This window comes from Ostrea edulis, chromosome 8, assembly GCF_947568905.1.
Source record: "Ostrea edulis chromosome 8, xbOstEdul1.1, whole genome shotgun sequence".
NCBI classification, from domain to species: domain Eukaryota; kingdom Metazoa; phylum Mollusca; class Bivalvia; order Ostreida; family Ostreidae; genus Ostrea; species Ostrea edulis.
Genome location: NC_079171.1, coordinates 19,523,882 through 19,542,113, shown reverse-complemented (window position 1 = coordinate 19,542,113; position 18,232 = coordinate 19,523,882). Strand labels below are relative to the sequence as shown.

Below are 18,232 nucleotides of genomic sequence, written 5' to 3'. Positions count from 1 at the left end.
GATCTTCATACTGATAGACGGTGAGTGTACCGGCTACACCAGGATCTTCAGCAAAAAGTTTGAATTATTTTAAGCAATCAAGTGCAAGTTGTTCGTGACTTTTTCTCACAGAAAGTAAGTTAGCAGTTAAAAAAATAAATTATGGTAAGTGACAATGTGCAATGTATGCTCTTTTATTGTAAGTGACAATGAACGATAATATTTAACCAATGCAAGAAAACCAGAATTAAATCGAAATTTACCTGATATATCTAAAATACCCCATTCATGTGTGGAATACCAGAGGATATTAGTGACAGTCCACTGTATTAGCATTGTAATTTATACTATAAGTACTGGAATTAATATCATAAGTACTGGACTCTACATTATAAATACTGTAATTTACACTATAAGTACTGTGATTTACACTCTAAGTACTGTACTCTACATTATAAATACTGTAATTTACACTATAAGTACTGTGATTTACACTCTAAGTACTCTACGTTACATTATAAGTACTGTAATTTACATTATAAGTACTGTAATTTACACTCTGAGTACTGTACTTTACATTATAAGTACTGTAATTTACATTATAAGTACCGTACTTTACATTATATGTACTGTACTGTAGTTTACATGTTAAGATTTGTGTTGTCCCGTCCATGTTCATAATATTTTAAAGATAATTCAAGTGATGAACGTTTTACTGTGTTATAAACTGCGTTTTATATTTGAAATTTTAGATACCTTTGTGAAAATACTAAAAATGAATAGAAAATACGCCAGTCTGTACTGGATCGCCTTTTAATCTGCATTTGGTCTTTTAACGTAAGGACTCTGATTTACTTGCGTTCGTTTTAACAGTATCGGCGCCTCATAACTTGTGGTTTAGAGTCACCATCGTTTATAACTATACCTGTGAAGCATACAATGAAACCACAAAAACCGAGGTCCCGTGTCACAGCAGGTGTGGCACGATAAAGATATCTCCCTGCTCAAAGGCCATAAGCGCCCAACATAGGCTTACATTTCGCAGCCCTTTACCGGCAATGGTGACGTTTCCATGTGAGTGAAATATTCTCGAGAGGGACGTTAAACAATATACAATCAATCAATCACAGAGTCCAGGGGCGAGGTAAAAACCTAATAAGAAGTACATACTATTCACAGAGCCCGGGCGCGAGGTCAAAACACATGTATTGTACTTCGAAGGTAGTTAAACAGCGTATTGACCTATAAAATGTCAATAATTCTGTTATTGTATGAGTATTATTATGATTTAATAGTTTGAAACAGCGAAATTTGTACAAATGTGCAGACACTCGACGAAAGCATCGGAAAGGTTAAAAGATTTCAGAAAACGTTTATACAAACCTGGCGGTTTCGCTTGAGGCTAATGTATATCTTTTCCGATGATTATCATGCTATACGACTAGGAAATGTGTTTAGTTTTATAAAATAATTTTGAAATAACTTTTTACTTAATCATCGAAGAGATTTGATATTTTGAATATAAATTAACAGTATGATTTGTAGACAAGCTTATCTGCAGAAGATTCTGGAAATATTAGTTATACATATCAGAAACTGTTTTCTCTCATATCTACGTATGTAAGATACAGATATTCTATGAAAGAAAGGTATGTAAGATATTTCTATCTTTCATATCACCTGACGTTTATCTTGCATATCCCGTGACGTCATAATCAATACACAACTAGCTTGTAACTTGCCTCGCCTCGATTGACGAACACTAGCGTCTGCAAAGCTCTTGTACAAAAAATGACAGATTGTAATGTCCCTGATAATCTCCAGGTGTATGTGACCGGACACAAAATTACACATTCCTTGAACAACTACCGCACACTCAACAACAGTCACAAATTCCTCATACACCTATGTCATTCGGTGCATTATGCCAGTTCACAGAAACCCAGCCCACACGGTCTATTAGTACTAGGCCTACCTCCACATTCACTCTGTCAACGTCTACTGTCCCTATATGTGTCTCAGGTGAAATAAGTGCCTCCAATGTCTATGAGACTCGAGTCCTTGCACGCGTGGAAAACGAAAGTCTAGCCATGCCCATATTCACCAACAAAAACCACTTGGAATCTCTCTTCACACACTCGTCATTAAATAACTGCTCAATTAATATCAATATTAATGCTCCTCTAAGAAAAAAAATGTGCAGTTGTGGATTCATATTCTGATTAGGTCTGTCAAAATGTTTCGCGCTGATGGACTGTCGAGTTACGTCACGCATCACCCTGATTATTGATTTATTCAAAGAGGAATAACTCTAATATCATTCACTTATACACTCGTCGCCGAGTTTCTGTCGGCAACGTAGTTGCCAAAATTAAGGTCGTAGAATTCAATTCTGGTGTTATTTTTTATGTACAGCGAAAAATTAATTAATTGGAAAATTCTCAAAATGGCGTCGCTTGGCACAAGGAAAACGGAAAACTCTAGAAATATGAGAGAAAAATACTCTCTTATGAGTTGCCATGAAATATTAAGGTGATTCCACCCTCGGGGTTGCAAAAAAGCGGTAAAACCCTCGGCAAAGCCTCGGGTTTCACAGCTTTTTTGCAACCCTCGGGTGGAATCACCTTATATTTCATGGCTACTCATAAGAGAGTCTTATAGTCCACTGCGGAGCAGAAGAGAAAATGATCCAGTAGTCCGCTCGAAGAGAACTCTGTCAATCTAAACACACAACTATATATTATTATAATATATTATTATAGTATATTGTATATTATCATATCAATATATCTTAGAGCACAATATGTGTAATTCTCTTGTAAATATCTACATTTACAGTATAAAAAACTTTTCTTGAAGATATTGTACATTTGTGTACCTAATGCTGATTACTTGTAAATAACCAAGGAAATCAACAACCGGTGATTAAAATGATGTTTTAAAAATTAAGACGGTATTTCATTATGTATAACATAATGGGAATAGGCATCAAGCAGAGCCTACATAAGCCTTCTCCTTAAAGGTACAAGGTACGTGTAATGTCCACATAATGATACACTAAGAGATTACAACGTTAATTAAAATGGTTCTAATACTAATGCACGAAAGAAACATGTTTCTACTAGGCTTCTGTTTATGACTCAGCATGGTCAACATTTGCGTCAGTGATCGACTGAAAATATTGCCGAATCAATCCATTTTTGTCAAAGCAATAAGTACAAATTCTTTGATTGACTGCTTCATATTTGTCTTTCGGCTAAAATCATTAAGAAATAATGGAATCTTATCAGCTCGGGTTATATTAGATATGAAGTGGGATTGGCTGCATTGGGTCTTTGTGAGATAATCAAGAACGATAAGCGGGTGCATTCCATCTGCGTGTCCCTGTCCCAGGTTCTACATATCAGAATTACTTATCAAGGTTTTTTTTTTTTTTGTGTAGACCAGTTGGGTTTTACATTCTTGAACACCATTCTGCTATTTGAAAATGATGTCCTATGACCTTATTTTAATCTAGAAGCGTGGTCCGGAAATAAAGTGGACGCAACTTTGCTTTAGTAAGAATCTGTATCCAATGTTAAGCAAGCGCAGTTTCAAACACATACCGTATTTATCGTTGTACTTTCTTTACCACAATATTTATATCCATATATCTTGTTAAACCTATATTACCATCACCATCAGTCCTTTTCTTAGAGCAAATCAACTGTGGACAGAGTTTCAAGTAGAATATCTAACTATTAGAATTGGATTATGAAGATTTACATAAGAAACAAAGAAATTACGCTCTTCTGAAAAGAGTATAATGATTGATTTTAAAGGAGCTTGACGACAATTACATGACAAGGTGGACCTCGTTATTCAGTTAATCTATTCAATATGAAAATACGTGATATAAATACATGTACGTGGAATTCAGTACCTGTAAATACGTGATATTCAACATGTAAATACGTTATATTCAGTTTGTAAATACGCGATATTCAGTACGTAGGTACGTTTTATTCAGTATGTAAATACGTGATATACAGTATGTAAATACGTGATATTCAGTACGTACATATGTAGGTACGTTTTATTCAGTATGTAAATACGTGATATTCAGTCTGTAAATACGTGATATTCAGTACGTAGGTACGTTTTATTCAGTCTGTAAATACGTGATATTCAGTCTGTAAATACGTGATATTCAGTACGTAGGTACGTTTTATTCAGTCTGTAAATACGTGATATTCAGTCTGTAAATACGTGATATTCATTATGTAAGTACGTGATATTCAGTATGTAAATACGTTATATTCAGTCTGTAAATACGTTATATTCAGTCTGTAAATACGTTATATTCAGTCTGTAAATACTTTATATTCAGTCTGTAAATACGTGATATTCAGTCTGTAAATACGTGATATTCAGTCTGTAAATACGTGATATTCAGTACGTAGATACGTTTTATTCAGTATGTTTGTTTATTTCCGTTAGCATTCATACATCATTTTGGAGGACAGAATTACATGAAGTAAAGTGAAAAACAGCGTTAAAATAATACCCATAGTAATTATAGCTATAATACATTGTACATAAGTTTCTAATTTTGAATACTTCATTGTTTTTTATTGTTGACACTCGCTAATTTAACAAACTTCAAAACACTTGGCTTATAGAAATAAATTTTAGATGAATTATTGTCTTCATTCTTGATAGAGCGGGCAAAGAAAAATAAAATGATATTTGCTTTCATTAGAATTAACACTGCAACATTTACATATTCTATTGCATCTGTCTACGTCACTATGGCGTCCCTTTTTTATGTACAAATTGTGTGCAGACAGTCAAACCACTGCAATATATTTTTTACATACACGATTTGTCGGCTTTGTTAAGTAGTATTGTACACAAATATCATCAATAAGATGCTGATACAAAGTGCATTTACTAGGGTTCGATAACTTTGCTAATACATTTTGGTTTTCTTTATATCGATCATTCTTCCTTCAATTATTTTATAAACATTCCAAAAATTCACTTCACCCATTAATAGCGTAAATCCCATAAATGTAATTTTTGTTTATTATTAGTAATCCAGATGTCATTATTCTCAATCATGTCTACGTAGTACACCATATATTACATATATTCATTTAGTTTGTTAGTCGGTTTTGCTGTTGGTGTTTTTTGTTGTTGTTGTTTCGTGAAGTTTTTTCTCTCTCGATTTTTTCTTCTTCAAAAAAAACTTAAACCTTTTCAACATCATGTGCTTTATGAAATCCCCATACCGTATGTTCTTCCTTGATCGACAACATGTTTCGTGATATTCAGTATGTAAGTACGTGATATTCAGTATGTAAGTACGTGATATTCAGTATGTAAGTACGTGATATTCAGTCTGTAAGTACGTGATATTCAGTTTGTAAGTACATGATATTCAGTCTGTAAGTACGTGATATTCAGTCTGTAAATACGTGATATTCATTATGTAAGTACGTGATATTCATTATGTAAGTACGTGATATTCATTATGTAAGTACGTGATATTCAGTTTGTAATTATAAGTACATGATATTCAGTATGTAAGTACGTGATATTCAGTCTGTAAGTAAGTGATATTCAGTCTGTGAGTAGGTGATATTCAGTATGCTTATTTTTATTTCATTTTTTGCAACGTAGGACCCATGTGAAGTAATATCATTTAATTGTTGAAGTAAAACCATTTCATACTTACCCTGATATCACTTTTAAAATTGTTTAGCGATATGATTTATTTCAAGTTGAATACGTGATATCGCTTAAACGATATGTATACATGCAAATGTATCATTGTATGTTAACAAAAATCAGAACGGCTGTTCATACTGCTAGTCCAATTTCACATGATTATAATCACGCGCCTTCTAACGAGAATATCCTTTCAGTCAAATAAAGCAGGTGCTTAGAATTCTACTACTATTAATGAGGGCAATAATGGGTTCCAAAAATAACGTGTAATTAATTCCAGTGACGTGATTCAAATCAAATAGCGATGTATTTTGCAGAGAGAGTGTCCTCTGTCGATTTTAAACATACCATAAACCGCCCAGCATGGCTGACGAGAGCGCAGTGAAGCTAGTTTACGATCGCGCAAAAGGAAGTCTGTTGATTTTTCCCCCCACGTTTCGCATGTGTAATTAATGTAATGTTTAATGTTCTCTTGTACAAGACAAAGACGATTGATAATCAATGAAGATTCATATCACATTCCCCGATGTTAACTGTTTTAAATATGTGTGCATCGCGTACTCCTAGGCTCTGGCGACAGTGTGAGCATCATATTATTTATATAAAAGTCAATTAGAACACGGGTGAAGCTTCCGCTTTGATGTAGAAAGGGTTGATTAATTATCCAATGTTTAAAATCTTAGTAGTGAATTAATAACATACTAAATACATAACCAGCGTGACTGAGCGAAGACATCACCATTTTGTAGGATACACGGAACTGTGCTCTCTAATTGATTACAGAAAGCACGATCTAAATGACTTTGTTGCGTCGATACCGCACAAAATTTATCAATCTGAGAAATGTCCATCTGCTCCTGTGTTGGCTTTATTGGTTGTTATGAAAATAGTTCATTGCTTTAGCATAGATCAATGTAATACAAGACCCAATCGACCTAGAAAGATGAAATAATTTTCTGGTGACATAGGTTTTCCGCAAGAACCACTTCAAGCGCTCCCAGCCCAGTGGAACCTGACCAAGTGCACACGATACGGGAGGCATCATAGTGTATAAAGTCTTAAACTCTGAATTAAATACACATACGTACTTCATAAATGTGCAAGCTAGCGATTTATCCTGCACCACTATTTCCCGCATTCGACGCTCATTGCTTCAGAGAAAGTGCCATTATCAGTCTGCCCCTATCTACCTATTGATTTCTTTGTCAAATCTCGCCTTACGCAAAATCTCGCCAAATCAATGCATCTCCAATATGTAATTGAGTAAATAACGAAATCTTCAACACTTTGTTTCTACTGAGGCCCTCAATACTTTTCGACCCCTTCACTTCCGGCCGACACTAGCGTGTGCTTCCCGGAATATCGCGAGTCTGTTGACACCTGTGGCTTAGAGTCATCGACAGTTTGCTACACGCGCGGGTATTGGCTACTTCCCAAAGCATCGGAAATCTGGAGGCTCCTTTTTGCTTCCGACCTTCGCTTCTTCAGAGAGTTTTGTGACGTTCACCTGTTCTATGTTGTGTGCTGCCGTGGAGTTAAATGACGATGACTGCCCTTGTAGGTGGAGTGCTTACAGACCAGTTAATTCATCACAGACCTGCCCCGCCCCACGGACAAAGTCTCCCAACTTCACATCTTTCCGGTCCTCTGCATATACCTAACGGAAGTCTACAAACACAAATACAGACCGGAGCTGGGGTCGGGTCCGGGATCCCCCTAAAGAGTCACGACACCGTTAAGTTGTTTGTTGGACAGATACCTCGAACCCTTGAAGAGAAGGAGTTGCGCCCAATTTTTGAAGAATTTGGACAAATATATGAATTGACCGTTCTTAAGGACAGATTCACTGGCATACATAAAGGTACGTAATTGCGCGTGTTATAGTGCATGTGCGATATAAACTCTGTTTAAAATTTTATATTCACTCATCTGATATCCATGCGGGATGTAAATTTCTGTAATACATGTACACTAGTACAGTATTCAAATGTGAAAACAAGCGCGGATCCAAAGGGGCACAAGGAGTATGTCCCCGAACCCTGGCCTGGTTTCTCGGAAGAAAAAAACTTGTGTCGAAACTTGGACTTAAGTCTGATATTTTACTCAAAGTTTGACTGCTCAAATAAAAGAAAACTCAAGCTTGAGTTTGATATATATATATATATATATATATATATATATATATATATATATATATATATATACGAGTTTCAGTAATATCAATTGCAGGTTGGACACGCGCACAAAATGCATTCTTCAATGCTTTTATTATAACTGTATAAAACTTTACTGAATAGTTTAATGTTATAAAGACCTTTTGAAGTTGAATTCATTTCATCATATACGTGTACCTATAATACAGTTTGTGAATATTTTGTTATGTCGACATAGGTCAGGTCTTCTCGGGTTTATCATCATAATTAGCCGTGTAAAGAGGAAGGAATCGGCATCAAATAAACAAATTGCAAGAATGCGTATCCGTTGTATTGAAACAACCTGTCCGGAATGTAAACACAATACAAAGGTTATGACGTGAAGCGCGTTCCACGCTCAAATGCCAACTGTATAGTAACGATTTGTTAGTTTGCCATTCTATGCTGAAAGTGACAGAAACATATGTTCACTAATAAATTCTTGTCTCACAAATGGCGTTTGATAACAAGCATCCCCCTAACCTCCATACAGAAGTCACACATGTAAACTCCTAATGGAAGGAAACAGACTAAGGAACAATTTGTTGCATTTTTTCAAAATTATATTTGCTTTTCGTTAGAATTGATTTATATTCGTAAAGCGAAGCAATGGAACTGGTACATAAATGTATATCCAACGTTTTGATTGTTTTCTAGCTGTTCAAAACATATGGCACAGATCGTAATAGGTGAAGATGTGGGTAAATCTAACCTTACTATTCCCCATACCAAGCACCACCTGTTGAGGAAGACAGTCACATTTTACGATAGACCCCTCCCCTCTCTCTATCATACTATTAATATGTTATGGCAATTTACAACAAATTGAAAATTATTTACTTTTCTATACGTTATAAGCGCGGGTCATTTACATTTCACATGTAAGATATACCGCAATACGTCATAGTATTATTTTTATTTGTTTCTATACAAAATAGAATCTATTGAAATTGAAATAATGTGTTATTAAAAATCGTAATAATTAGGTTTTCATGTTCCATCCAATGGCGGGTTTAAAGGGGGTTACGGGGGTTGCATCCACCCTATTTGGTTTCAATTTTTTTGGGGGGTGGGGTGGTGGTGGTGGTGGACAAAAATGGATTGGTTTTGGGGGGGGGGGGTCAGATTTGGGTCTTCAAAGGTACAAAATTGGGTCGTATTCCTGTCCTTAAAAATGTTCTGGATCAACAACTGCCACCTTAAAATTCTCACCGGATTATTAGGTTTGTTACTGACTAACTCGAGAATACTTCAGGTTGATCATGTCGATATACTTCTGTAGGCGGTCAATAACAAACCTAATAACTGTTTTAGTTTCTTGGAACTTTGTTCCCAGAGACGAGTACTACTCAGTATGTCAAAAAAGTTCAGTAGTGGGGGCGGACAAAGTAAAACGGAGAAAAAGAGCGAGACGAGAGAGAGAGAGAGAGAGAGAGAGAGAGAGAGAGAGAGAGAGAGAGAGAAGTTTACCTGTCTATATATACACACCCATTCTATTTACATTCTCTCCCATTCGTACACGCTATGACCGTTTGTATATTCACGGGTATAGCGGCGCTACCGTACTTTGTTTCGTACAAATCCATTAAACAAGAGAACGTTCACCGTATCGCTACAGATCGTCTACACAAATATAGTCGGCAATCCCATGATGCTGAGCAACAATCTCATCTGAGAGATAGGTGTTCACTTTGTCTATACAGAAATATAGCCGGCAATCCCATGATGCAGAGCAGTACTTTCATTTGAAAGATGGCTGTTCACTTTGTCTATACAGAAATATAGATGGCAATCCCATGATGCAGAGCCACAATCTCATGCGAGAGATGGCTGTTCACTTTGTCGTGGTACCTACATATAGCGTACATAGACCTGTGGGCATTTCAATCATTACTGCTGAGTACATTTTCTCAGCTTGGAGGTCATAAAACGGAGAACAGGTTATAAAGTTTAGGAGGAATACTACACCAGAAAAAATTTATATGGGTGAAAAGTATATATATTGAAATTGAAGACTTTCAAATTCACTTTTATTTAGTCAAAAAATGCAGTTTTAGTAGAAAAAAATCTTTTAAAAAATTAAAATCCAAGGCATCCAATCAAATCGCGCCATACATCAGCTTGGTTTGAGTAATGGCGTCCCCCATGTCTAGTCCGTGTTGTCGCCTACATGTATGTCGTGACATTTTGTCCAAAACAAAAACAAAGGCGGACGATTTTCGGAAAAATTATTTGGGTTTACGATCAACTTATAGAGAAAATCGATCATTTACCTCACCCAAATAATGATAAAGGACGGTATGTGCTGAAATAAACTGAACATGAGTACAATATCAAAACGAAAGTAGAAACGCTGAAATCTGAATGACGTGTTTTGATACATGATTTACGACTTAAACACAAAAGTGACATAGGCGTACAGCAAGTATGCACACATAAATAAAAAACATTTTTATTGTTTTCATCTGTCAACTTCATTTTGTAAACATACACATGTAACAGAAATTATAATACGTTATCTGATTGGGTAGATTTTGTTTACGTCAAGAACGATAACTCGCTCGATTCATTAGATGAGAGTAAGCGAATCGGGCACTTGGCTTGCGCGAAGATGTTAAAACCCATGCTGGACTCGAACCCGCGATCTACAATTCATCAGTCGACACGCTAAACTACTGAGTTACTCAGCTAGGCAATTAAATCTAAAAGGAATACACTAATATTGCTGATATTTATATTTTCATTAATGTTTTAAATGGAAGGCAGTCATTGTGACGATGTTCACTGTATATTCTGTACAGACCTACCTACAACCTCTATGGTCGCACAATAGTTGTAGTAAACTCCGCGCCAATCGGTACCTCGACGTTGAGAGATAGGGAACCCTTCCTCAGCTCTGCCCCCACGAAGTAGATATTGGGGTAAAGTTTCATCATGTTCAACGAGAGTTTCATTTGAAAGAGGAAGTATGTTTTGTAAGTTGATGAAATAGATGGCTAGATAAGCCGATGAATTATAATGTTTAATTACTCGCCATGGTAACGGTCGGAGAAACCCTCTACACTCCCACTTGTCAGAGTCTTTGGTGTGTCTGTAATATGATTTTCTCTTCATTTTTTACACATACTGCTATAATCAACTGTGTCTTAATTTGATAGCATGTGAGTACATATTACTGAAGCGCAAAGCCAAGCGGAAGTGAAGTAGTTCCATGAACTCGCAGACCGCCAGAGGAGCGTGTTATATCTGCAAGAATGACCATCAATTATATCTATCATTAGCTGTGCACATGCTTAGTATAACAACTTAATTAACTTTCCCTGATTTTTTTTTTTTTTTTTTTTGGTAATTCGAAGCCATATTCAACGGTTATCTTTTTAAGTATGATAAAGCAGTCGTTATTTGATCGTACATCCGGTCACATGGTGTCTGACGGGAGGTCCACCCATACATGTAACAGTAATCCAGTAGTACTGTTATGTTAATTAAGTGATTTGAGAACCTTGATATTTTGAATACAGGAGCTGGTACCGCTAGACAGTCTGAATTATAAAATTGTTTGATCTACTTACAGTGTGTCCCCCAGTACATGCAATGTAATCTCTCTGTTTTCGTCAGTATTCTAGTCTCTATTTTGTTCCAATGATTATAACAAAATCAAATGTTTATAACAAAACCAAATGTTTATAACAAAATCAAATGTTTATAACAAAATCAAATGTTTATAACAAAATCAAATGTTTATAACAAAACCAAATGTTTATAACAAAATCAAATGTTTATAACAAAATCAAATGTTTATAACAAAATCAAACATCATTTCATAAGTGTTAGCTAGTCAAGTTTTTTTTCTGTTTTTTTTTTTAACGTTCAGTCGATATTTGTTCACTCATAATGAGACATTACCAGCTGTAGGTGAAGTTCCACAAATTTAGACCATTCTTAGTACTCACTCGGGACCAAAGTAGTGTGGCAGGAGGGGTGGTCCGTCACGGTAGGAAATGAACCCATCTGGCCGTAATTAGCGCCGTTCATACGTCAAATTTTGTGGTACTTCACCTAAAGTTGGTGATGTCTCTACATGAATTTAAATAAAAGATCTTACGAATGAGACCTTCAAGACCAAGGCCTGGGTCGCGGCAGGTGTTGTCACTGTATTAAACCCTCAATGAGCGGACTGCATCGGTCTGCATTTGTAGCACTTCCTCTACAGCTAGTGAGTGTTCTTGATCGCGCCAGAGTCTGTCGCCTGGGGACCTCAGTTTTCAAAGTCTAATACAAACGACTCTTATTCTCACTTCTAAATGCGAAGGAAACTTATTAGGGCATTGTGCCAACAAATCTTTTATATATATATATATTGGTCGTTTTTGTTCTATGCGAGAATTTTTACCGGTCGCGGTAGTTCAGTGGCAGAGCGTTCGCTTCGTAACCTGGAGGTCGTGAGTCTCCCTCGTACCATGTCACGTCAAACCCCAAACATAGGTAGTGATCGTTACTTCGCCATTTAGAAATCTTCTTCTTCTTCTTCTTGTCGTTCGCCTCTACACTTGGATTTCTGCTTCCTCTACGAATCTGGTGATCTTCTGTAAGTCCTCCACTGTTCCAAATAGCTTTTCCTGGATGGTTGTTGGTAATGACCATATCCTTTGTCTCAATGCCTGATGGTTCATGCATGTCTGTAGAATATGTGTTGTATCTTGTTCTGCCTCACCACAGGGACACATTGGGGATGGTACCATTTTCATCATTTAGAAATGAGAACCATGAGTATTTCAGAAATGAGGTTAAAAACGAAGACTCCGTGTTGCGACAGACGTTAGCACATTAAAGAACCCTCACTGCTGCAGCCGAAAGCGCCATCTATAGCTGAGGACGCCTCAATATGAGTGAAAATTCTCGATGGGACGTAAACAACACCCCAACCATCTGTAATGATACTCCATTAATGGTATTTGAATTATCAAAGAAATGAAAATAAACAAATACAGACAATTGGAGACGGTACCAGCTTTCAGTGCCAGCATTTTGACCTATGTAGGATTCATTACCCGCCGATTGTGACAGGACGTGCGATTGTTAGGTCTAGTCCGAAATACTTTAAATGCCGCGTTATTCGTGAATGAACAACGACTTTGTACGCGGTCACCACGAATCGAACCCACAACCATCTGACTGCGAAGCGAGCGCCGTAACTAATGGTAGTGTTAAAGGTGTGCTATAGTTTAAATTGTCCACTAAACCTGTCAGTTTCCATCAGCGTGATTGGAGGGTCTACCTGTTGATTTGTTTTGTTTATATTCTACGTAAGATAACGATCTTTCATTACCAAAAACACCACACTAAATTATTCAAAATCCTCTCCAGTATTCTGGTGTTCATGTAATATAAACAATTTGCCAATGAATATAACATTGTCATAATATTTGTACACTTTACAAAAGCACTGAGAAATTCGTTATTACATGTAGCGTGTCAGATTTACTGTGTTAGGGATCCATTCAGGATAACAAAGAAAATACCTATAGAGGAGAACAGGACACATTGGTATATCAAGTTTCTCTAGTTATTTTCTGACGTACGTACATATATATTTTTCTCAAATCAGTACAACAGTGTATCATTTTTGTTAACAATGTATATTATTGATATTTGTCGGTTTTTGGGGTGTGTGTGATATTTGTTAATGTAATATACATGTATGTCTCTTGATAAAGACGCGAGTTGCTTCGAAAAAACCATCAGTGTCGTGGCCTTTTCAGTGCTTGTATACATGCTTTTATCATTTCGAACCTATATTGTTAAAATTGCCCATGTTGACCCAGGTTAGAATAGGGCCTGCTTGTCGTAAAAGGAGACTAAATGGGGCGGTCCTTCGGGTAGACCGCTAAAACCCTACATGTATATCTCGATCAGGTAAACGGAGTCATCCGTAGTCAAAATCAGTGTGCCAAGAACGGCCTAACAATCCTTATGAAACACATCAGATAGCATTTGACCCAATGATAGGATGTATTGGCAAACCTGATCGTTATACATGTAACCACCATAGAATTTGCGAAATGATGACTTTCAACGAGACTGTTGGAACCCTTGCATCATGAACTTGTTTGTCAGTAGCCTGCTTCGATTTAAAAACTTACCGTACGCAGAGCAAGCTCTTGCGTATCGAATCAGTTGAAAGATATAAACACCATATGCAGGTGATAATGGGCTATTGCAACATTCATATGGGAAGTTGACGATGGAGAAGCTGAAATCATCCCGTTTGTCATAAAGTTGTTAGTTTGCCTTTAATATCTACTTTCAATAAAATATCTAAGTATGAAGCAGAAGTGGAGGACACTGTGGTGTCTTTTATTTCGAGTTCACTGGGATATATCGAATCGACATATGAATTTATATTATTATTGTTGATAGATAATATGTCGATATATCTAAATGTCGAATTGAAGACCACAGCAAGATATTTTTTCTTCTCACGTAAAAGTTTTTGAATAAATTCTGCTTCACAGGAATATAAAAACAGGTCAGTAACAAAGGACCACAATTCGTGCCCATGGGGATTCCAATTCACTGTTGGAAGATCTGATCACTAAAGACCACGAAGATATTGTCAATGAGAAACTTATATTCTTTATTTCAACTTCAGAGTATTTATGCGTGGTATCAGAGTGGCGTTTAAGAAAGTAATTTTTTGGACGACAGATCACTAGATAGGAATATTTGCAATTTCCATTTTTGTTGGAAGAAGCAACTGTCTATGATGTCAAAAGGTCTAGTCTTTAATTTATCGTGAGGAATGGTCGTGTAAAGTGTTTAAAAGTCATACGTTTTGATGTTGCTGATTTGCGAAAAGTGTTTATTAAAACTTCTTTAAAATTTTTTAGAATCTACATTTGATTTACACCACTTCTGGTATTTGTAGTCGCACAGTACGTTTGAAGTTTCTCCTACACAGCTGTTAATATTTTCGTGAGGAGCAAAGATAGGGACTTGGTAGAACATTTACTGGATCGAGCAATGTATCTTTGTTTTTCAGGGTTTTTATGAAGTTTAGGAATCCAGTATAGGTACGGCAACTCATATCCATCCGACCCATTGACTGGGATATTAAATTTGTTTAAAATTGAAGCATGGTTTTGAAAACTCGTCTTTTGAAAGGGCAGTTGGAATATAAGTCCGATTTCCAAAAGTGTAATTAATACCAAGTTCGTTTAAAATACAGTTATAATAATGAGCCTTACAAACAAAACAATGTTACATACTTTGTCAGCTGGAACCAAAACATTTTCCTCATGTAACCTATCTAATTCTTTTATCACTTCTGGATTATTAAACACAGAAGGATAGATAGTACGTACTTTTATTTTAATATGTCCAATGCGGGATTTAATATTCCTCTTATACTTTTAATCCATCCTGATAATGTATCAAGTTCTTCTTTTTCATATTTAGCCCATCGCCTGGCATAATCTTCGACATAATTCATAATAGAAATGAAATTCTGTCGCCAATTGAAAGACCGAGGTTCTGTGTATTTAGGACCTTTTAGAACAACTGATTTGAGGTCCTCATTTTTAACTATATCAACATCACCAGTAATGACATGTCCAGCTGGACTATAGTTGAAAGAAGATGAAGAACAAGAACACGTTGGCGGATTACGTATAAGATGGTATATATATAGGCACTGCAAAGTTTGTTTATAATTAAAACGTTTGGATGAAATAGTAGAATTATATTTGTAGGAAATACCGGATGTAGACTTGAACTTGAAATAAATTGGAATACACGACTGGACTCTTTTATGACGGAGAATGTTGCTTATGTTGCTCATATGAAGATATCACCATTGCTGATGAAGGGTTGCAAAATTTAGGCCTATGCTCGGCGCTTACGGCCTTAGAGCAAGGAGGGATCTTTATCCTGTGACCGCCCCATTTAGTCGGCTCTTACGATATACAAGGGATACTGATGACTTATTCTAACCCAGATCCCCACAGGATACCTCAATCGATCATTTCATACAATGTATGATAATTTTACGTGTAAATATGAACTTCTTCCGTTTCATTTTATTTTTGTTAACTTGAAAAAGACCTGTAAACGAATAGTTGCACATATTATGTTGACAACTTCTGTATAGTATTATCATTAACATTGCCAAGAAAAGTAGAATAATTCTAATGGTTTTCCAAACAACAAATGCATCTTTTGTTTAGGTCCATATAGGTGTTATATTTAACATTTAAACAACATTTTATTTAATAATTGACGAACTGAAACATAAACCAATTGACGTTTTAATAAGCATATTAACCAGAATATATCAAATGCAGTTATTAGGGCTATTCCAAATGTATTGCCATTTCTTTCTTTTTGTTGGCAAAATATCAATAACGTCAGTGACGATTGCCCTTCCATGGATATGTTCATCAAGCAAAGTCCGGAGAGACGATTCGTAGCTATTACATAGGGAAGATGTCTTTTACCCTCCTCCTCCTACTGAACGTACACTCACACCGGTATGCATGCAAAAACATTCAAAATTTGTACATCACCGGATGCAAATTGAAATTGCAGATCTCGATGGAAGTTTACCTTAAATAATCGCCATGAACAGTCGCTAGTTCCCCTATAGAAGCTTACCTTAAATAATCACCATGAACAGTCGATAGTTCCCCTATAGAAGCTTACCTTAAATAATCGCCATGAACAGTCGCTAGTTCCCCTATAGAAGCTTACCTTAAATAATCGCCATGAACAGTCGCTAGTTCCCCTGTAGAAGTTCACCTGTAGAAGCGTGGGTTGGGAATAGAGCTGCTCTGAATGTGAAAAAGGTCTAAGATTTTGAAGCCCAGCGTGTTTCACGTAGTACTAGTGTTTTCAGGATTTTTCGACTCTCCATCTTTTCCTTTGCGACATCCTCATTGAGGCTCCTTAAATATTTCTACCTTCTTGGCAGACAAATCAAACAGTAAAGCTCCATGTTGGATAGTTTGCAGTATATTTCGTACCAAAACTACCTTGCATATATGTACTATGGAGAGATTCAAATGCTGTGCTTTCCAATGCGACAGATACTATTTCTGTGATCATTATTTGTACTCCGCAATATTAATTTCCTAATCATCATACTTTTGTCGGTGCATTTTAATTACATCTAACCATTACATGTACACAGAATCTCTCATTGCGTCTCTGGTGGTGGAAATTCGCTGCGAATCCTCTCTGATCCTTTTTTCTTTTTTGCATCATGCAATCTAAGGCAAATGGGATCATTTGTTCAATCGTTGCAACACAATTAGCTTCATCTACCATGAATTCAAAACATCGGGTCATATTGTAATCCCTTACAATTTCGTCACTTAAAATGCTTCCACATATCTTTATGATGTCATTTTGGAAGAAAGGAGATGAGAAAGTAATCTAGACTTTAAATGTTCAATCAGAAGTGAATTATCTTTACTCCTGTATCTTAACAAAAACATCAAACTTTGTGTCCTCGACGTGCAATGTTTAAGTTACCGCAAAAGACGAGTGTTTGAATGATTGTGCCGACGATTTGCCGTTTTCGCTAACTATCTCATCACACTCGCTTGATATGAAGCAGTTTGCTTTCCCTTGCATAACAATGAAAATTCATCTGAAGAAATCTTTTCAGAATGACAAGGGGTTGAAAAAGCTTTAAATGTTCCTCCCGTACCTTACATGCGCAGTGCCGACTGCCTTTTCTCGAGAATTTCCTTTTTTTTTTTTTTTTACCAGAGCTGCACAGTTCACAAGATGCCCTGTCATCGCTGTATGAATACCCTAACCATGTCGGATTTTTCACGAGCCAATCAGTCATTGCCCTTTTTTCTGGGTCAATCCTGTAAAAAGATGTTACGTGCTGTAAAGGTAGCCATTTTACTGACGATTTAGCTTCCAATTGTTTTTAGGTCACGTGAGTTACTCTTATGACCTATTGCTATTGGTCTGCATACTTTAAACTTCTTGATAACAACCATTCCAATGCTTTTCAAATTTGGTATGAAACATCTTTGGTATAAGGGGTGGGGGTTAAATTGTAACTTTCAAGACTCCTGCACCCCTGGAGTATGGGCAAAAACTGCCAAATATTTACCAAATATTTATCAATTTTCAAAATCTTCTCCACAACCTCATATTTGTAAGAAAAACTAACTGCATAGTAATGTAGAGCAAGGAAGACCTCTACCAAAATTGTAGATTTCATGATCCTCGGGATAGAGGTTCTGGTTAGTTGTATATTGCTCGAAAATTTTTCACTCATGTGGAGACGTCACCATTGCCGGTGAAGGGCTGCATAATTTAGGCCTATCCTC

At 36.3% G+C, this 18,232-nt stretch overlaps 1 protein-coding gene across 11 annotated transcripts in view; it reads left to right on the top strand.

Annotated features, from left to right (window-relative positions):
* Nucleotides 1-7,210: 7,210 nt before the first annotated feature.
* LOC125661827 (CUGBP Elav-like family member 3-B) overlaps nt 7,211-18,232 on the top strand; it is a 78,132-nt gene continuing 67,110 nt past the window's right edge. For all 11 annotated transcript variants that reach the window (XR_008797952.1, XR_008797951.1, XR_008797950.1 and 8 more), the window contains exon 1: nt 7,211-7,552. Coding sequence is in view for 7 of the 11 variants with exons in the window: in XM_056147106.1 (XP_056003081.1) it covers nt 7,231-7,552 (322 nt within the window). In the remaining 4 variants the exon portion in view is untranslated. The remainder of the gene's footprint in view (nt 7,553-18,232) is intronic.